Source organism: Aedes albopictus, chromosome 2 (genome assembly GCF_035046485.1).
Source record: "Aedes albopictus strain Foshan chromosome 2, AalbF5, whole genome shotgun sequence".
In the NCBI taxonomy this organism is placed as follows: domain Eukaryota; kingdom Metazoa; phylum Arthropoda; class Insecta; order Diptera; family Culicidae; genus Aedes; species Aedes albopictus.
Window position 1 is genome coordinate 449,610,007 of NC_085137.1, and position 22,503 is coordinate 449,632,509.

The 22,503-nt window shown below is 41.0% G+C and overlaps 2 protein-coding genes across 4 annotated transcripts in view; one reads left to right on the forward strand and one right to left on the reverse strand.

Annotated features, from left to right (window-relative positions):
- LOC109410022 (opsin, ultraviolet-sensitive) overlaps window positions 1-22,503 on the reverse strand; it is a 437,133-nt gene that overhangs the window by 316,976 nt on the left and 97,654 nt on the right. For all 3 annotated transcript variants that reach the window (XM_062853870.1, XM_062853869.1, XM_029870054.2), the window contains one exon: window positions 18,415-18,603. In XM_062853870.1, coding sequence (XP_062709854.1) covers window positions 18,415-18,603 — 189 coding nt within the window. The remainder of the gene's footprint in view (window positions 1-18,414; window positions 18,604-22,503) is intronic.
- LOC134288589 (uncharacterized protein DDB_G0283357-like) overlaps window positions 1-22,503 on the forward strand; it is a 498,750-nt gene that overhangs the window by 16,843 nt on the left and 459,404 nt on the right. The gene's annotated exons all lie outside the window — the stretch shown is intronic.

Genomic DNA, 22,503 nt, shown 5'->3' on the forward strand with positions numbered 1-22,503 from the left:
ATACCATAAGCAACATAATACTCTTATAGCATTGTCTGATAAAAGCTTAATCAAGATTCTAAGATTGTTGAGATTCAAGACAAATTAAAAATGCAACTGCTACATAGAGTAATTAGCCAATTGTTGAACACTACTCAAATGAACAGTTTCTGAAAATCGTTTTGGGCATCAAACATAAGTAATTTCCACCTACATAATTAAAACGACTGCTGATACAGGAGCGTATGAGTTCCACTATATTCCATTTATTTATTTACAAAATTTAAAATAGAAACTTACATATTTTTAACAGCTTTGTTCTCTTCGTCATGTTTTTGTTAAACCTTTCGTACTCAAACTAGGCCATACTTTTTTCCTAACCAATCATAATGAATCAAGAAATTCAATAGAACTTGGTCGACAAAAACCCCTCATTACTAAACCAACAAACCCAAGGTCACTCTGTAACTGTCAAGTGTTACAATTGCTCTCGCGAATTATTTTGACGATTTTCACCACCATGCCAGTTTCTAAAGAGAGGTTGAGAAATTTAGAACCCTATTCGGCGCTGCAGGGTACGGATAGTTTTGGTAGCGGTGTTAAACGATAGGCATATGGCGGTCTAGCGAGCTACCAATCGGCCAAGATGCAAAGTGCACTGCAGACGCTGCAGATGGAACCGGTGGAAATAGGAATGCCGTGGATGGAGCGATAGGGGTTCGAGCAAGGAAAAATGTGAAGATAGACTCTCTTAAGTTGTGACCGTTGTCGTGAACAGTTCGATTCTTTATCCCAAAAAGTTTCTCCAAAAGTTTGTTCAAAGTTCAAAGTTCAAAGGCGACACAAACCACCGACGCCACAGCGACAACGGTCGCCGACAAGCCTCGTGACGAACCTCGCTGAAAACACCTGTGTACTTCCGCCTCCACCAGCCGCCTTCGATGCTCGCAATTTTCAAGCTTCCGCCGCCATTCCCGAGCAGAGGAGAATATCAAAATAATAACAACGGAATCATAAAACCTGTTTTTATATCTTGGTTTGTTATTATTAACTTATTGAGGTATTACCGTTCCATAACATGTTTTGTTGGACAATCTTATTTTGTTACACAGCTAATCGCGTTCGGTAATTTTTACCGAAATCTCAACCGCTGAGCGTTCGGTAATGGATTTTTAACGAAATACTGTAAAAAATTAACAAATTTCGGTAAAATGTTATCGTTTATCTGTCAAACTCCAACGAACTTCGGTAAAAGTTGCTACCTTTACCGATTTTTTCCTGTAAAACAAACTTAACGGTTGAGATTTCGGTAAAACATTACCGAAGTCGGTGATTTTTTCTAACTGTGTATGATCGTACAATTGGTATATTTTCTTTACATTACATTTTAATAACATGTTTTGTTGTAGCATAAGTTCAGTTACTATTGTGTTATTGAGACTGTAATAATATTTGATCTTTAATAACACAACAATAACAAGCTTTGCAATCAACATACGAGATTAACGTTGTTCACAGTATTTCGTGAGGAGCTGATGAGAAAATATTATTTTCTCAGCCATTTGTTGTATAAGCGCTTTGATAAGTATACCTGTTTTTTCAGTTTCAGTCGGGTACGAGTATGTATATAGAAATTGCAACAGAGTGTTAGCCATTTTACGTCTTGGATCAGCTGGTGGAATTCCAAGATGAACTACACATTTCGGAAAAAATGTCAAAAACAAAAATGTCAAAATGAAGCCAGTCACCAAGAAGAAGAACTTGATTATTTTTAAACATTTTATTGCTTTTTCTGCATCGAGGCCACTTCGATTTTGATATTATAACTCATTCTGTTTTCTGATTGTTTTCAATAACTTATTTATTTCAAAATTTGTTATTGAATGTTCTATAAATTCGCTATTATTAAGTTGTTATTGAAACTAACAAAACGTGTTATTTTGCCGCTTATGACAGACAAGCGTGCAGACAAGTTTATAATATGATATGTTATGATAATAACATAAAAATAACTCTTTCCGTTACTCAGTTATTTCGCCAAAATAACAAATTTTATTATACTCTTGCCATTCCCTTCTGTTCGGGTTGCTATCTCCATCAAAGCACACCACGTTCCACCAACCAGCTCCTGTCACCAGGGATGCCATATATACAGATTTATCTGTATTCTACAGATTTTTTAGCTTCCATACAGATTTCGTTTTATATGTAATACAGATTTTTGGACTAGAGTGGCCATTTTATTTTTGTATGGGATACAGATTTTTCTCCCAAATTTTGTATGGGGTACAGATTTTTTAAAATAGTGATACAGATTTTTCAAAAAATCATCTGGCATCCCTGCCTGTCACCCACCAGCAAGCCTAAGCCATCTCCGATTTAGCCGTTTATCTAGTGAGTATTTAATTAAGGCGTTTCTAAACTAACATCCAATCTTTAGTGATTCACAAGGTCTGAAAACCTCCCCATAACCTCAAACGACCCTGGGACTCGAGGACCAAAAGAGGTCTTGTGTACCCACCCCGTAGGCTGCCGAAGCTCTAGACCAGCGGCCTGGGGCTTAGGACGCTTCCCCCTCTGGGTGCGTCAAAATTATCCTCGGGAGCTAATAGGCCGTACCGGAAACGGTTACAACTCTATGTATTTCCCAGAAAAAAAAATGTTTCAAAATTTTGTGTCGCTGAAGACACGAAAACTGCACAACTCTTAAAACTAAACTTAAGAAATTACTGTTACGAAATAAGCTTTGCTGGAAAACTAATAATAAACATCACGGTCACATATATAGGAATTCCTCCCGGGATTCTTTCAGAAATTCCTCGAGAACTTCCTTCAATTATTCCTCGAGGAAGCCGCAAATATTTTTTTCAGAAATTTCTCAAAGAATTCTTCCAGGAATTCCTCCAGACATTTTTCCAAGAATTCCTCCATGGACTTTTCCTGGAGGTCCTCCAGAGATTCTTTCAGGAACTAGGGACGCTTTGAGAAAGTTCATGATGTTAGTGTGCTGTATTAGCTGTCACCGTTATTCAGCTAAACTCGATATTTTGTATGGCTAGGTGCACCAATTGCAAAAATGGTGCTTGGGATTCAATGTGGTGCCAAAGTCACCATGGTTCACGTACATGGAATACAGTTTTGGAATACGAAATACCGAAATAGTACATGCTATTCAAATGTGTTGCTGACAACACTAATTAGTTAAAAGATGGTGCGTGAGATCAGTCTATGATTCTGAGAACATCATGGTTTTGCATGGGATACTAAGAAAATGTATGTGTCAGTGGTGTATTAGTTGCCAACATGATTCAATGATTCTCAACATTGTGTGGTTAGATCCAAGGTGCAAGAATTGCTAAAATGGTGCGTATAATTTGATGTGGTCCGGATGTCAACATGGGTCAGGTACATGGAATGCAATTTGGTGTACAATATGGCAAAATGGAGCTTATGATATTCAAATGTGAATTAATTGCTGAGATGATTATATGAGATGTTGAGATGGTGCATGAAACTTGAAGCAGCTGCATCATGCCAGTATACTTCACTGGATGGCAATATAATGTGTTGGGCACCATGCCTTTGTTGGAGAAGGCTTTCTTTATTAGTTAAGTCGGTATCCGAACTCAGGAGGGCTTCGAAAAGAATTTGTGGAGGATTTTTAGGAGGTATTTCAGGTGACTTTTCAGGACGTTTTCAAGGAAGATTCATGGAGGAATTAATGGAGAAATTCCTGGAAGAATTTCAGGAGGTGTTCCTAGAGGAATTCGTGGTGGAATTCCTGGAGAAATTACAGGATAAATTCCTGGAGGAATTCCAGGAGGAATTTCTGGAGTAATTCCTGTGGGAATTCCAGAAGGAATTCCTGGAGGAATTGCAGGAGGAATTACAGCAGGAATTACAGGAAGAATTGCAGGAGGAATTACAGGAGGAATTCCAGGAGGAATTACAGCAGGAATTCCTAGAGCAATTCCAAAAGGAATTCCTGGAGGATTTTCAGGTGGAATTCCTGGTGGATTTCCAGGAGGAATTTCGGGAGGACTTCCTGGCGGAACTCCTGGAGGAATTTCAGGAGGATTTCCTTGAGGAATTACAGGAGGAATTACATGAGGAATTCCAAGAGTAATTGCAGGAGGAATTACAGGAGGAATTCCTGGAGATATTCTTGGAGGAATTTCAGGAGGAATTCCAGGAGGAATTCCCGGAGAACTACCGGAGGAATTACAGGAGGAATTCCTAGAGCAATTCCAAAAGGAATTCCTGGAGGATTTTCAGGTGGAATGCCTGGTGGATTACCAGGAGGAGGACTTTCCGGCGGAACTCCTGGAGGAATTGCTGCCTGAATTACTGGAGGAATTCCAGGAGGATTTCCTGAAAGCATCTCAGAAGGAGCTCCTGGAAAAATCCCTGTGGGAACTCCTAGATAAAATCTCAAAGGCATTTCCTGGAGGAATCCCAATCGGAATCCTTGAAGAAATCCCACAATGAATTCCAGGAGAAATTCCAGAAGGAATTCAGGAGAAATTCCTGGAAATATTTGTGGAGGAATTCCTTGACGAATTACAGGAGGAATTGCAGGAGAAATTCCAGAAGGAATTACAGGAGAAATTTCATATGAATTTCCTGGAGGAATTCCACGAGTAATTCCTGGAGAAATTCCAGGAGGAATTCCTTGAGATATTACATGAGGAATTCCAAGAGCAATTGCAGGAGGAATTACAGGAGTAATTCGTGGAGGAATTCTTAGACGAATTTCAGGAGGAATTCCCGGAGGAATTCCAGGAGGAATTCCCGGAAGAATTGCAGGAGGAATTCCAGGAGGAATTCCAGGAGGAATTCCAGGAGGAATTCCTGGAGGAATTCCAGGAGGAATTCCAGGAGGAGCTCCTGGAGGAACTCCTGGAGAGTTCCTGGAGGAATTGCTGGAGGAATTGCTGGAGGAATTGCTGGAGGAATTGCTGGAGGAATTGCTGGAGGAATTGCTGGAGGAATTCTTGGAGGAATTCCAGGAGGAATTCATGGAGGAATTCATGGAGGAATTCCAGAATGAATCCCAAGAGGAACTCCAGAAGGTATCCCAGAAGGAATTTCTGGAGAAATATCAAAATAGACTTCCTGTATGAATCCCAGACGGAGTTACTGAAAAAATCCCACAAGGAATTCCAGGAGCAATTCCTGGAGGATTTTCTGGAGGAATTCCTGGAATAATTCCAGGAGGATTTCCTGTAATCATCTCAGAAGAAGTTCTTGGAGAAATCCCTGTAGGATTTCCTAGATAAAATCGGCAGACAATTAAACATTCCATAATAAATACAAACAAACAATTTGTTGATTGTGCTAACGTAAGAACATTCACGATCACAAAATACGCGAACACGAGACGGAACACAACACTTATCGTTCTTACTAATTAAAAAGGAACTTTAAAAATTACTTTTTGGAAATAAATACAAAATTTCCCATAAATAATTTGAAAAGTCCCAGTGAAGAAACAGGGGTGTAAGCAGAAATAAATAACAAAAGTTCCATAAACAAATTAAAAAATGCATAAATAAATCAAAAGTTTCCACAAATAATTGATTTTTGAGCAATTAAAAACGTCAAAAATGCAATGAATAAATCAACTGTTGCAATAAAAATAGCCATTTTTCCCACCAAATAACTTCGAATTTTCCATAAACAAATCCGATTTTTCCATAATAAATTAGAAAATTCACAATAAAATATATCGAAAAAGCAATAAAAAATTCAGAAAATGCAATAAAAAATGACGAAATTACCAATGAAAAACAAATGCAGGAAAGTATGAGGCAGTGAAATGCTGAATCGCACTTATATGACTGAAACGACTGAAAAGCCTGCCTAACTATGATTGCAATTTACCGAGCAATCGCTTGCTGTCCGAACTCGCTATCGCTCGTCGGACCTAAAAAAAGGAATAACATCTATGTTTGCATTATACCGGGAAAATTCTTGGATCTGTGGTTTGCCTAGAACTGAATCGAAGCAGTTGCGGTGCATTGGATATCGGAAACTTCGGTGGCCTTCTGCCGCCTCAGTTCCTCAATCCTCTACATAATTTTTTGGCTCAAAATGCATTTACGTTTATTGCTCGTTTTTTGACATTTATTGATAATTTATTTTTGTGTTTATTGCACTTTTTGAATTATTTATTGCTTTTTCGATATTTTTTTATTGTGAATTTTCTAATTTATTATGGAAAAATCGAAATTATTTATGGAAAATTCGAAGTTTTTTGGTGGGAAATTGCTCAAAAATCAATTATTTATGGAAACTTTTGATTTATTTATGCATTTTTTCATTTGTTTATGGAAATTTTGTTATTTATTACTGCTTACACCCCTGTTTCTTCACTGGGACGTTTGAAATTATTTATGAAGAATGATCACTTTCTTATGAGTCGTTTATATTTTAGCCGATAAAATCTCCAAAGCATTTCCTGGAGGAATCCCAGTAGAAATTTCTGGGGAAATCTTAATGAGTTTACTTAGGAAACTTTGTCCAGGGATTCCTTCAGAAATTGTGCTGCACTTGAGAAGCTTCATAGAGTAGAATGACTAGCTATCCGGCAAATAAAAGTTACTGAGAACTCTTCAAACAAGTCTGTGCAGCTTATTCATGAAGCTCATCATGACTGTTGGGGAATCCTATTTCCAAAGTCTCAATCCAAATTCTACTAAGAACCACAACCACACATCTCTATATATCAAATGACAAAACCTATATCGTTATCTCAACTTATACACAAACAGAACCACTATAATCATACTCATTTAAGCCGGTAGAACAAACATGAATCACGTTTACAAACACTTCTGGGACAAATTGAACAAAATAAAAAAAAATCAAACGCTGATCCGCTAATTTATATTGAACATACTAACAAGAGGAACAGTTCCTTGAAATTGGGAGAAAAATCGGGAAAACTGCAAACAAACTATTTATTGATCAAAACCTATCAACAACTATTCTTGAACAACTCGATAATAGTAGTAAATAATTAAAAAAAAAGTAGGAAAAAGAACAATGCTGCTTCCAGATTTTTCCAGAATTCCAGAAAGGAAGCCGTACTCCACTCCCGTAGCAAATCCTCCCGCCATCACAAGGTCACCAAGGCCACAGCCATCGCAGGAACAACGCTGATCCGCTAATTTATATTGAACATACTAACAAGAGGAACAGTTCCTTGCAATTGGGAGAAAAATCGGGAAAACTGCAAACAAACTATTTATTGATCAAAACCTATCAACAACTATTCTTGAACAACTCGATAATAGTAGTAAATAATTAAAAAAAAGTAGGAAAAAGAACAAACCATTGGTACTAAAGAAAAAAAAGATAAACAAAATCATTTACATACTATTAAAAGTAGTGACGAAAAGCAACAACCCATCAAATATATACCACAAACATTTAATCGATAATCGAGATAAATTTAAACAAATGTGGCATCAAAACTCTCGCCCTTGAGTAAATTTAGCGGTTAACACATTGGATAAGATAACTGGAAAAAATGTATACTAAAAAGCCAACAATCAACAATTCGGACATTTCGAAATCAAAATTAAGCTTCCCGGGTAGACGAGAATATCTAAATCATATCTCAAATCGAACATTTTTTGCTGTCATAGCTCGATGTGATTTTGATGTATTATTCAAAAATCTAATGAATATCGCACGAATAGCTCGAAGTGATATGATATCAGTTTTTGTTCTTGTCGAAATAGCTGAAAATTTCAACATAAGAACAAGTTTAGCTCTTCTGTACGAAATGGAACACATACACCCATAGAGATGGCTCAATGTTAGTGAAATGCCATGTGCCCCTTTCTGAGCTGTTGAAACGAAGAACCGCATGCTCTTATTCCCACGTTATTCACAACAGTGAACCACAGTTGAGTGGTAAGCATCGCCGCCTGTGAATCTTAAGGTCGTAGGTACGATGCTTGATGCTGACATTTTTTTTATTTTATTTTTTCTAGAAAAAAGTGACAAATCTTGTCTGCTATTGTTTTGATCTTGTAATATCTTAACGAACTATTATTGGGTTGTTCACCATATTAGATTTTGCTATTATTTCTGATCTTTTACCTCTTATATCAATCAAACCAATATCAGTTTTTGCTCTTCAGTAATTCAATCAATAATAACTGAAAATGCTATTCATCAGATTTTCCCACCTACTCGGGTTCCGTTCGTTTGGTTCTCGTCCCACTTTTCTTGCCACCCCCCGTCTCAGTTCCGTACCTATTTGTGTGTAAGATTTTCGTTTTAGTTTTCATAGCCGTTTCGTTTCAAATGGGTCCTCTAGAATATTTTTAAAAATGGTATTACCTAGTTTGAAAATGTGGGAGAGCGATTAAAAAAAATGCAATTTGATTTTTTTTTATTTAAGCAATTGCCGGTGTTATTAAGTTTCAAACTCTAGTTAAGAAATCGCGAAAGTATCGAACCTTTGTAAAATATGATCGAAAGCAGATGGAGATTTTTTTTATGTCGCAGCCAATATGGGCAGATATTTTCCTTATGAATATATTTTATATGATTTTTTTACCTTGGTTTATTCTATTGATGTACATATTTTCCTGGATGATTTTTTCATATAAGATGCTTTATTTGTTGATTTTCAACAAAAAAGGAAATATTTATTGATTTAAACTGAAAAAAGTATAAGGTGAACATCATTTACTTAAAGATAAGACAAAAAACGAATAACATACCAACAAGTTTAAAGTAAACGTTCAAACATTGAACGAAGAGAAAAAAAAAACAAGTTACAAGAAGAACAAAAACAAAAGCAACAGAAAATAAAAATAGATAATTTAATTCAACGGAATGGCTTTTATCCCCAAGTAGACACCTCCGAAAGCCAAAACCACTATAATTTGAGTTAATTTTCTTTCTGTTTTATTTTTCGTAACTTCTTCGCTACGCTACATAGTACCATCTCAACAAAGAGTCTGCTGGAGTGACTGCCAATAATGTAGAATCCTGAGTCAGTTAACTTCGGCGCACATTTGGTGTACTTTCGGACCTACCCGGTTGTGCAATCTGAAACCTTTCGGTTCGAATGCGTTTTGGGTTTGGACCGCACGCGGAGCAGAGGAAGGGATGAGCTACCATGGTCGCATATGGTTGTAATTTCATTCTCTTGCACTTTTCGAGTGCATCGATCGGTTCGAGAAACTTTTTCAAAAATTTTTGTATGTAAACTCAACCCAAAGTTTGGGTTAAGTTTACATACAATTTTTTTTGAAAAAGTTTCTTTTAAATCATGTTCAAAGTTTCTTTGACTTATTATCTTTTGAATGAAACCTAGGGTTTTGAAATCGGACGCAAATTGGCTAAGATATGGGTCTAAAAAAATGACATGTTTTAGAGGGGGTGACCCCAAACTTTTGATCGGGAGTGTATATATGTTTTATTTTTCATACAACCTTCTAATGCTTTACGATGGCTATGTCGACTATTTCAAAACACTCTTGGAATATTTTACCATTGTTGAATCAAGAATAACTTTATTTAAACCAATTCTTTACTGCATTTTTTGTTGTTTTGACGAATATATGACGAAGCTACACCTCGAATTTTCAAGAGCACAAATCAAAAGAACCGAATGTTGGTTTGCGCTGAAAAGTTGATCGATTGGTGACCCGCTGGTGGTGACAAATCGATCAACTTTTCAGCGCAAACCGACATTCGGATCTTCATATTTGTGCTCTTGAAAATTCGAGGTGTGGCTTCGTCATATCTTCACCTTTAGTTCCTACACTTGTTCCTACACAAATCATGAATCTGACGATGATTGGTTTTCGTTCGATTTATTACGAATTAAGAATTTTTGTAATGATTTATGCAAAGATAAGGAGGTTTTGCGCCCTTTTGAGAATGATTTTAAATGAAAATCGCTCAAGGGGGCTTTTCCCTCTTTCTAAATTTTTAATTAAAAATAAATAATAATAATAATGTTAATTACGAATTAAGATCGATATTTTATCTACAAAAATAGAAAAAGAAATTTTGTTTGTTTCCTATAAAGTACAATAGATAAACTTCATTTGCTTCTTACCACACTTTTCTCTAAGTGAAACCGTTTTTGGTCTGCAGCCGGGTGAAAATGTACTGATTCCAAAGTGTCCAGGCTTGATTCACGATATTTTTGGAGGATTTGCCGTACGGTGAAAATCTGGTCCATTTTCAATCAGCCGTCGACAGACGATGGAAGATGATCTGGGATGGCACTTTGTTGGCAGTATTCAAAATAGTGATCGCTCTGAAATTCTCACATTCCAAATGGTCGCAATTCTTGTGAATGGGGCAGATTACTTACTTGATACTTGATGGGCTACAACTCGTAGTGGTAAGTCTACGCCGAATGAAGTATCCGCCTCAACTGGCCTCAGTCTTGGGCCAATCGCTTCCAGTCGCCCTGAACGTTTAGAGTCCTCAGGTCTTCCTCAACTGCAAAAAGCCAAAGTGTGCGCGGCCTTCCACGAAGCCGACGACCCCGTCCTGGTTCTCTGCTGAATATAATTTTTGCTTGTCGCTCCTCTGGCAAACGAGCTACGTGTTCGGCCCACCGCAGCCTGCCGTGTTGTATTCGCTTCACTATATCCATCTCTTTATATACCTGGTACAATTCGTAGTTCATACGACGCCGCCAGATGTTCGCAGCACTTTACGTTCGAAGACTCCAAAAGCTCTCCGATCAACTTCTTTCAACGTCCACGTTTCATGACCGGAAGAATCAGAGTCTTGTACAACGCGAGTTTTGTCTTCGTTTGCAGCCTGCGGGACTTCAGCTGGTTTCGCAGATTATCCCTTCCTTAAAATATGCCATGCGTCCGGATTCTAAGTGGACAATGCTTTAGGCTCACATTTCACGAGCCAGCGTGAGCGCTGAGACGGAAACCAACTCCACGGTGGCAAGAAACGTGTTCACCTCGCAGGCCACATGATATCAGAATTTGACCCCACGCCAATCTGTGTTCTCCAAAGCTCAGCCAACGGACTTCGCTCAGTCCTCAGTCAATACATTCCAATTCTTGTCCGTTGTTTTCCGCTAAAACTCATTGCCGTTAAATCAGTTTGTTATATTTCATTTTCAATTTCTGTAACGGTTTTTGGATTTCGGGAACAGTAGGTTGTTAGCCTAAGGTCCCTTATCCACCGTGGCAGGGCTGCCACCTTAGGTATAGCTTCCGGTGGAGGAGCATTTCATACTCAGCCTCTGGATGCCAGAACAGACGTTGTTTGAGCCGCACCTCCTTGGTGAACAGACGCTCGAGATGTACCTCCTCAATCTAGCTGAAGTCAGAAGGACAACAGTGCCCAGGCTGCACAACCAGCTAAGCACACAACTCTTAGCTGACGGTCTTTGTCACCGCTTGACCCGTTGAAGCATATGGTAAGAGCTGGTGAGGAACAGAGCTGTATTGGACACTCTCCTTATCGACTCAACGTTTTGCTGCCTTCCTAGTGGCTCGCTGTATTTATGATCTACAAATACATCCAGAGTGTGGATTGAAATCGATGTTAGTCTATCCCTTGACACTCACTTTCGCTATATCAATCACGGTATAAATATTCTTCGCGCTTACCAATTTAAATGAGATTCACTTTACCTCATCTATTCCCAGACCGAAGCATTCGCTTTGAAGCTGTGCTTGAATGAAAACTTCTCCCAAAGCACTTACCTATCAACAACCGTCGTAGTTAGAAACCCACAGGAAGAAAAAACATGCAAACACCTTCCGGGAAAAGAAGCCACCACGATTGCGTTTGAAACATATGCACATTTTTCTTGCTGTAGTGGCAGCAGCACGTAGCACACCATTGACGTTGGGAAATTATACAAATAGTTTCTTCCTCACGCACCACACTCCAGGAAAGTGCTGCTTCCAGATTTTTCCAGAATTCCAGAAAGGAAGCCGCATTCCTCTCCCGTAGCAAATCTACCCGCCATCACAAGGTCACCAAGGCCACAGCCACCGCAGGAACAGGGATTTTTTTCAGCGCGCGCCCGGCAAAAATCAACGTTATTTATTCAGTGCTAACGAGTGAAATTCGAGCGAAGCGACACTCTCTCAGAAGAACCGGCAACAACTTCGGTCTGCAGCTAAGTTGTAACAACGTTACACCGTTTATTTGTTTGTCCACTATGGTGCACTGTTTGAATCGTGAAGACTGGAGAATGTGCCACTCGAAAGGGGGGAAAGTTGCGAAAAATTTATCCCCAATTGTCGAACGAGGGTAACTTTGTTCGTCGAATGGAGTGGAAATTATTTCCTTTTTTAGGAGCTCTCCATTGAGCAGGAAATGGATCTTTCTTTGGGGGATGAGTTAACCATTGTGTCGATGTTTGTGGGATGTACGAGTCTTCGAAGATGGGAAACTTTCACGATGCCTTCAAAGTCCTGGTGTGGATTGAACTTTGAGTTCGCTGAAGTTTGAGGTCGAACAACTCGCTTAGTGTGCTGATGCGGTTTACATTGGCGTAGTTAGGGGGTTTCTGGAGTGAACAGATCTTCCAGGATTTCTCTTGTAAGAGAAATGTGGATTGGAAAAAGTCCTGTAACGTATGTATTAGCCTGGAACACGGTTATATAAGAAAATATAAGAAGAACATCTAAGAAAATATAAAATTCAACGTCCTGTATATTTTTTGGGTTCCATTACGGTCCCATACCTACTGTGCAAAATTTCAGCTCAACGAAAAAAAAAACTATATTTTCGCGTCTAGATGCCAGCTGTCAGCTGGCAGAAGTTTTACACGATTTACCATTGCTTTTCTAAAGAAAAAATCGTCACAGGTCCCTAAAAATGAGTCGATGACTTCTGTAGGAACACGAGGAATAAGATCTACGAATACCACAAAACGATTAGACGTTCAAGGAAAAAGTTATTAAGCCATACCCGATCAATAAAATGACGAGCTTCAGAACACTTTCCTGTCTTCAAAGATTTGGTTCTTCGTGAAGTTTCAAACAGAAATCGGTCATCGGCTTATTTTTGAAGGCTAAATAATTTTCCCTTATTATCGGCGGGCCCTTAAACATTGTTTCTCCAATCTTAAATTTTACACAGTAGATGTGCGACTAAAATGGATTTTCCAGATAGAAGATTTCGCCCCAAGTGTTTTCATAGATATTTTTGTCACAAAAACACCCTTTGAAAAAGTCTTCATAACTAACTCAAATCTCTGTGGCCTGAAAGGTCGTACGAATTAGAGCGACTCGTCTAAGAATTATGTATGATCAAGTTGATTATTGTTTTGAAACAGAATGTTTTCAGAGAGCCCTAAGAACTAAAACCATAAGCAACATTTTTTTTTTTAATTTTTTGGCCTCCAAAGAGATAGCAGTTGTTACTCTTTGGACACCACCTATCTTGGTGCTTCTTCAATAGACACCAGTAATAAATCAGTTTTGACGTCCGATGCCTTCAGTCTTGACTCTGCCAGGGAGTATGTTGTTTTTTCCGACAAATGGACAAACGTTTGAACAACGTTTAGATCTGCAAGGACAGGGGGAGTTTTGGGTTACTGTAGGTGATCGGATTCAGGCTAATGAGATTGTGACGTAGGAGCTTTTTACGTTAGTGCATGATGTTTGCCGTCGAGATCGCGGGGAAAGTCACTGACGAGTGTTTCACATGTGAGATAATCATGTAAGGCTGTGGTCGTTACCGGCACGGTAAAGGCTGGGTATGCTGCGCAATCCAGATCCCATTGTGATCCACCAGCCTCTGCCCAACAACTCCTATCCCTACCTCCTCGCGGTACCGGCCGGAAACTATGAGCAACCTTGGGGAAGATCGGGTAACCAACCCCGGTGGGATCTTTGGTCATAGGCTGACAGGGAAAGGGGGGGGGGTTTGCTTCGGCAAACCTGAGCGTCTGTTCTCCAGGAAGAGCGGCTCACAACAGCGTCTGATCCCATGTTAGGGGCGGCTGATCTACGTCCGAGTGCCAGGGAAAGACTCTAAGCTCAACTGTGCACTGTGCAGCGAACAAAAAGGACTTGCGATTGGAAACTCGGTACGTGGAACTGCCGATCTCTCAACTTCATTGGGAGCACCCGCATACTCGCCAATCTACTGAAGGACCACGGGTTCGGCATCGTAGCGCTGCAGGAGGTGTGCTGGACAGGATCCATGGTGCGAACGTTTAGAGGTAATCATACCATCTACCAGAGCTGCGGCAACACACGCGAGCTGGGAACAGCTTTCATCGTGATGGGTGATATGCAGAGGCGCGTGATCGTTTGGTGGCCGATCGACGAAAGAATGTGCAGGTTGAGGATCAAGGGCTGATTCTTCAACTTCAGCATAATAAACGTGCACAGCCCACACTCCGGAAGCACTGATGATTACAAGGACGCATTTTACGCGCAGCTCGAAAGCGAGTACGATCGCTGCCCAAGCCACGACGTCCAGATCATCATATAGGAGATTTAAACGCTGAGGTAGGCCAGGAGGAGGAATTCAGACCGACGATTGGTAAGTTCAGCGCCCACCAGCAGATGAACGAAAACGGCCTACGACTCATTGATTTCGTCGCCTCCAAAAATATGGCCATACGTAGCACCTTTTTCCAACACAGCCTCCCTTATCGTTACACCTGGAGGTCACCACAGCAGACGGAATCTCAAATCGACCACGTTCTGATTGACGGACTGCACTTCTCCGACATTATCGATGTCAGGATCTATCGTGGTGCCAACATCGACTCCGACCACTATCTGGTGATGGTCAAACTGCGCCCAAAACTCTCCGTCATCAACAATGTACGGTACCGGCGACAGCTACGGTACAACCTAGAGCGACTGAAGCAACCGGATGTCGCCTCAGCATACGCACAGAATCTCGAGGCCGCGTTGCCAGACGAGGGCGAGCTCGATGGGGCCCCTCTAGAGGACTGCTGCAGTACAGTGCAGCCATCAACGACGCAGCCGAGAGCACCATCGGGTACGTGGAACGGAATCGACGGAACGAATGGTTCGACGAAGAGTGCAGAACGGTTTTGGAGGAGAAGAACGCAGCGAGGGTAGTAATGCTGCAGCAAGGGACTCGACAGAACGTGGAACGTAACAAACACAAGCGGAAACAGCAGACCCGCCTCTTTCGGGAGAAAAAGCCTCGCCTGGTAGAAGCGGAGTGTGAAGAAATGGAACTGCTGTGCCGTTCCCAAAAAACACGGTAGTTCTATCAGAAGCACAACGCATCCCGCAACGGCTTCGTGCCGCGAGCCGAAATATGTAGGGATAAAGACGGAGGTCTTTTGATGGATGGACGTGAGGTGATCGAAAGGTGGAAGCAGCACTTCGATCAGCACCTGAACGGCGTGGAGAACGTAGGCACGGGAGCCCACGGCAACGGAGGAAACGGCGACGCCAGTGCAGCGGAGGACGGAAATGAACCAACTCCCACGCTGAGGGAAGTTAAGGATGCCATTCACCAGCTCAAAACCAACAAAGCAGCTGGTAAGGATGGTGCCGCAGCTGAACTCATCAAGATGGGCCCAGAAAAGTTGGCCACCTGTCTGCATCGGCTGATAGTCAGGATCTGGGAAACCGAACAGCTACCGGAGGAGTGGAAGGAAGGGGTAATCTGCCCCATTCACAAGAAAGGCGACCATTTGAAATGTGAGATCTTCAGGGCGATCAGTATTTTGAATGCTGCCTACAAAGTGCTATCCCAGATCATCTTCCGTCGTCTGTCACCTAAAACGAATGAGTTCGTGGGAAGTTATCAAGCTGGCTTCATCGACGGCCGGTCAACAACGGACCAGATCTTCACCGTACGGCAAATCCTTCAGAAATGTCATGAATACCAGGTCCCATCGCATCACCTGTTCATCGACTTCAAAGCGGCATACGACAGTATCGACCGCACAGAGCTATGCAGAATCATGGACTGAAACGGCTTTCCTGGGAAGCTGACTAGACTGATTAAAGCAACGATGGACGGTGTGCAAAACTGCGTAAGGGTTTCGGGTGTACAATCCAGTTCATTCGAATCTCGCCGGGGACTACGACAAGGTGATGGACTCTCATGCCTACTCTTCAACATCGCTCTGGAAGATGTGATGCGACGAGCCGGGCTCAACAGCCGGGGAACGATTTTCACAAAATCCGGTCAATTTGTGTGCTTTGCGGACGACGTGGACATTATTGCCAGAACATTTGGAATGGTGGCAGAGCTGTACACCCGCCTGAAACGCGAAGCAGCAAAGGTCGGACTGGTGGTGAATGCCTCAAAAACAAAGTACATGCTGGTAGACGGAACCGAACACGACCGGATCCGTCTGGGTAGTAATGTTACGATAGACGGGGATTCTTTCGAGGTGGTGGAGGAATTCGCCTACCTCGGATCCTTATCGACGGCTGACAACAACGTGAGCCGTGAAATTTGGAGGCGCATCATCAGCGGGAGTCGAGCCTACTACGGGCTCCAGAAGAAACTGCGGTCAAAAAGATTCACCCACGCACCAAATGCACCATGTTCAAAACGCTAATAAGACCGGTGGTCCTCTACGGACACGAGACATGGACCATGCTCGAGGAGGACCTGCAAGCACTCGGAGTTTTTGAGCGACGCGTGCTAAGGACGATCTTCGGCGGTGTGCAGGAGAACGGTGTGTGGCGGAGAAGGATACACCACGAGCTCACTGCACTTTACGGCGAACCCAGCATCCAGAAGGTGGCCAAAGCCAGAAGGATACGGTGGACAGGGCATGTTTCAAGAATGCCGGGCAACAACCCTGCAAAGCTGGTGTTTGCAACTGATCCGGTTGGCACAAGAAGGCGTGGAGCGGAGAGAGCACGATCAGGTGGAGCGTGACTTGGCAAGCATTGGGCGCGTCCGAGAATGGAGAGCGGCAGCCACAAACCGAGTATTGTGGCGTACTATTGTTGATTATGTCTTGTCTTAATGATGTTGAACAAATAGATGTATATATGTATGTAGCAGTCGTCATTTTGGATTTTTGTCTGCCATCTTGGATATTGGACCGCCATATTGGTTTCCCTGGTCACCATTTTTGAACTTTGAGCATTTTTTTTTCATACCAAATATGTATAACCATTAGAGTGGGTCATCGTTTATATGGAAAAATGAAAAATTCAATGGTATCCCATCAGATCAAAGCTTTTTTGATCCCATTTCAGGGCCCAAATAAGTGTGCAAAATTTGAGCACGATCGGTAATGTCAACGTTTTGCGCATCGCGTTTGAAGTTTGTATGGGGTTTTACATGGGAAAACACACTTTTTTGCATTTCTCTCATAACAAACTCGAATTTTTCTAAAACCTTGTAACCGATAAAGTGAAAACATAGCCTAGGGTGTCCTGAAAAACTTTGTCGAAGACCGCGAAGTGATCTGATGCTTGTGAAAAAAGTTATAGTGTTGACATTGCTTAGCGAAACAGCATGATTTTGTTGCTATTGTTATTCCTTTACATGTTAAAACATAAACACATGCATGCGGTTCGTTGGTTATAACTATTTTCACAAGCATCGGATCGTTTTGCGGTCTTCAGCAAAGTTTTTCAGAACATCCTAGGCTATCATTTTATAGTATCGATTGAAAAGTTTCAGACAAACTTTTTCAACTTATGATAAAAATGCAAAAAAGTATGTTTTCCCATACAAAATCCCATACAAATTTCAATTGCAATGCGCAAAGTGTAGGCGCAACCGATCGTGCTCAAATTTTGCACAGATACTCAGGACCCGAAACGGAACCAAAAAAGCTTTGATCTAGGAAAACGGTTCCGATGACCCACACTAATAACCATATTGCACAGTTTTAGAGCTCAAAACTACACAAAACAGCCACCATCTTTTTTTCCACCATTTGGATTTTAGTCCGCCATCTTGAATTTTATGGTCACCATATTTGGACTGCGAACAAAATTCGTCAACTATGCGCAAGATTATCCAATTTGGCGTGATTTGGTATGTCGCATGATGTGGTTTTATGCAGTTTAACATTTGGAGACTTGTTCGGATCACTTAAATTGCCATAACTCCGGAACGCCGGCACCGATCCAAAGCTTTTTCAAAAGCAAACAAAGGGGCAAAATTTCGGTTCGATTCGTGCTAAAATCTGGCCAATTGGAAGTTCCTTGAAAGTGAGTAATCTTCGTTTTACACACACTTACAGAACTGAGTTGATTGATATATGTGACACTGACCCTTTGAACCTTCTATCAAAAATTAGATTTTTGAGTGAACATATAACTATTAAGTACAATAATGGTATACGAGAAAGGTAATACAAGCTACAATGTCAGCACTCTCTTAAATTTTTGCTTAAAAATACCTCACTACGCCTATGTCAACCCAATAATCCCACGCGACGACGCTGTAAAACTTTATCACGGTAGAGCACTGAAAGCCGGCAAAACTTACCTGAAAAACATCAGAATCACCAGCAGATTGCCGCACAGCCCGAAGATCATCATCATGAAGTAGATGAATCCCAGCGTGTAGTGGGCGGCCGGCGACGGTGGGTCGAACTGCAACCAGAACGGGTTGATCCGATCCCGGTAGGCATCCTCGATGGGAGGCCCGCTGTACCCGGACAGGGCGATGTACCTGCTGCGAGGGAGCAAAGGAAAGCAAGATGATGAAAAGTCAGTGTGGAAGCGATATTAGAATCAGGCTGCACAGCAAACTGTGTAATCTCTCTCGTTAACAGTTGGATGAACTTAATTAGGAATTTGAAAATAGCTTTTCGCTCTTATCTCTTGGTGGAGCCCAAAAGTTGGTTTCAAGGTTGGTTCTGTTGACTGAATTGGTGTGAACTGTATTTGTGTAAAACAATATGACCTGTTTTGTTAGCATTTAAGCAACTGTTATTAACCCACTATAATAATTATTAATTATTATCGCAACAATTGGCGATTTACCCTAGCATAAAAAAGTTTAGATTTTATCAATCTCAATCACACAGCTACCATGGCTCTTCCGGACGTTCAACGCAAGTTTGCGCCGAATCCATAAAATATATTGTTCACAATTATCCAAGCCTGTTCAGGAACTTTTACTGGTTGGAAAGTCCTGAATCTGACATTCAATTTAACGGATAAAGCGTGAGACCCCGGAAGTGCATTGTTGGTTGGCGAAGTTGTCATGCTACCGCGCGCTGCTGAAAGGATCCTGCGTTGCATGCTTTCCATAAAGTACAGACGTTTGGTGCCATTCCATCTCCCAGCTAGTTACGCGTGACAACTTTTGATCGAAATCTCGAGTGGCATTTCCGTAACATTGAACTTTAAATCTTCGCGGTTCCCCCGTGGCATTCGTTGTGCAGCCAGTAAAATGCTTTACTCGTCACATATCGTCATTCTACATTTCGTTATGCTGCATCACTATCGATCTGAAGTAACATGTGAAAGGAGAACATCGAGCATTTGTAAAAACAATACAAAATATTCTCCTATATGATTAAATATCTCTAAAACATTTAAGTGCAGGTAATCATGTATCAGCTCTCATGATATGGTATCAATTTTGGTTACACAACATCTTTTAGGAACATTCCATATATCAATCAAGAAAATCGAAGTTTTGAATTGCGTTGCCATGTCCTGCATCGGAGCATCGTAGGAGGAATGGAATGTCTGTATATTGTCGAAATGTGATTCAAATAACTACAAGGTGCAAAACTCGTGTGGTTAAAACAGCCGACTCTCCCCGCCCGGAAAATTCACGATTGCATTAGTTATCCTGCCAAACCAACGGCAACGTGTCAACTTAATATGTTCGGGTGATTGATGAAGGTTGGAACCAGTCCAATATTGCATCGAACGGCCACGTATTTCGACCTTCTTCGGGTCCTCATGGGAACTGGAGTGGATTGACAGCTCTTGGTGAAGCTTCGGTTGTACTTGCATATGAAGACCGAATTTATAGAAAAACAGCCTCACTACTTGTTTAACGGGATGAAAACTGAATACATTTAGTGAAATACAGAAAAAGGTCACTATGCTTTCTGCTGTTTGACTTGCTCTTGCCAAATTCAACTTTTCGCTGGGCTGTTATTTCTTCAGTTAGCCTGCGCCACTATTGTACTTGGGGTTAGCTGTGCCCTGAGAATGAATTTCTCTTATGATTCCGTTGAACAACTAAACTTATTTATTTTATTTTTCGTTAGGTCCTCTAAAAAAGCATCCGAATAGCTCGTTTCCGTAGCATCGGAACCTACAAAATAGTTCCTTGTATGGGAGGAAATACAGTAAAACACATCGTTCTTGAACATTTAAATGTTACTTCGCAAAACCTGCGTTTGAGGAATCCCCGGTCGATCCACGGGGGTCTCTTTACTGATTTGGTTGCGGCCAACTTTTATGAATACTCACCTTCCATTGACACTCCAAGTGATTTAGATGATGCCGTTGATACTTCACCGTGCTTCATCCCTTGTTGGGACTCTGATCTGACCAAGCTCAGGAAACAATGTAAAAAGAGTTGGGACAAACGACGTTCGGCTAGAACGAAGGCCACAGAAGCGACATGATAAGTTTAGACATTATCCGAAATATTATTGCTCCTACGAATAATTCAGGGACTCCTCCATGAGTTCCTCTAGGAATACCTCTATTGATTTTACCAGGGTGTTCACTAGGTATTCTTTTAAGGATTTCTTGAGATATTTCTTCAATGATCTTCTCTTAGGATTCCTCCAGGCAGTATTGATGGGGTTACACTAGAAATTTCTGCGGAGATTTCTCCAGCAGTTCCTCCTGGGATTTCTCTAGGAATTCTTACTACGATAATTCTCAGAACTCTTCTAGGGGTTTCCATTTGGAATTCTTCAGGAATGGTTTTTCAAGAAAATCATCCAGCGATTGTTCCAGACGATTCTACGCTGATTCCTTCAGAAATTCCTATAGTGATTTCAGCCAGGGATTGCTCGGTAAATTTCCCATAGAATGTCTCCAGGAACTCGTTTTGGGCTACCTGAGGAATTCCAGCTGGAAGTCCTCAAGCAATACCTCCTGCGGTTCTTCCAGCAATTACTCCTCAAACTTCTCCTCCAGCAATTCTAACTGGAGTACCTACATGATATCATCTAGGGATTCCTCGTCGGATTCCTTCTAGTATTCTTGCGCAATTCTTTCGGGCAATCTTGCTGGGTTTCCCCAAAAAAAATTCCTGCGATTTCTTCAGGGACACCTCTATGGATTTATGCAGAATACCTCTACCGATTCACGCTATGTCCAAAGGGAAGTATTATGGAAAGTGAATGTACCTCAAAATTTATTCGCTAGAACCTTGGCTAGAATCATATTTTTGGACCTCTAGATTCAGAAAATGTGTGGTTTAAAATCATCCATCTTGGGTTTTTTTCCCATACATTTTAATATGGGACGAAATTGACCTTAAAATGACTTTTTTCGATATTTGTATGGGAAAATAAGAAAAAAATCAAAAATATCAAAAAACCCAAGATGAAATATTTTAAACCGCACAGATTCTGAATTTAGAGGTCCTAAGCTGCGATCCTAGGGAATAACGTTTGAGGTACATTCGATTTTCATAATACTTCCCTTTGGACATAGCGTGCGGTTCCTCTAGGCATACCTTTCTGGTATATATTTAAGGAACTTAGGTTTACTCCAGACATACCTGATGGGATTTTACTAAAGATTTGCTATCTTCCGAAATTCTTTCAGGGATCCCTCTAGAGATTTCTATTGGGATTTCTTTAACTGGAATTTCTGGAGGAACGCCAAGAGGAGTTCCAGGAACAATTTCATGAGAAATTTCTAGAGTAATCCATGGTTAAAATCTCTGGAGGAATTCATGGATGCCTCTTTAGGAAATCCCTGAAAGAATCACCAAAGGCATTTCTGCAAGTATCCTATGAAGACTGCACGGAAGAATCCCTGCAAGAATGCCAATTAAGATCCCTAGAGGGATTCCTGTGGGTATCACAGTAAGAATTTCTGGAGAAGTCCTAGGAGGCATTTCTGAAAGAATCGCAGCAGAAATCGCTTTTGGAATCCCATCATGAGCTCCTGGATGAAGGTCAAGAGGAGATCCTGGAGGAAACTCATGAATAATTTCCAGAAAAATCCCAGGATAAATTTCTGGAGGAAACACCGAACGAACTTCTGGAAGAATCCTAGAAAAATTGCCTTGAAACATCCCATCAAGAGTTTTTGCAGGAATGCCAGGAGAATTTCTTGGGAGAATCCTTAGAATAATTCAGAGAGGTACATATTATAGTAAGAATTTCTTGAGGAGTTCTGGGAGGATTTGCTGGAAGAACCACAGCACGAAGTGTTTGAGGAATTCAGCTGGAATTCCTGGAGGAAGGCCAAGAGAAGTTCTTGGATGAATCCCATGAGAAATTTATGGGGGAATATTTGGATAAAATCTCTTGGATAACAATTTCTGAAGGAATCACCGGATGAATTTCTGAAAGAATCTCAGAAAAAAATTCTGTGGGAATACGTATAAGAATTCTTAGATATATTATTGTAGAAATTT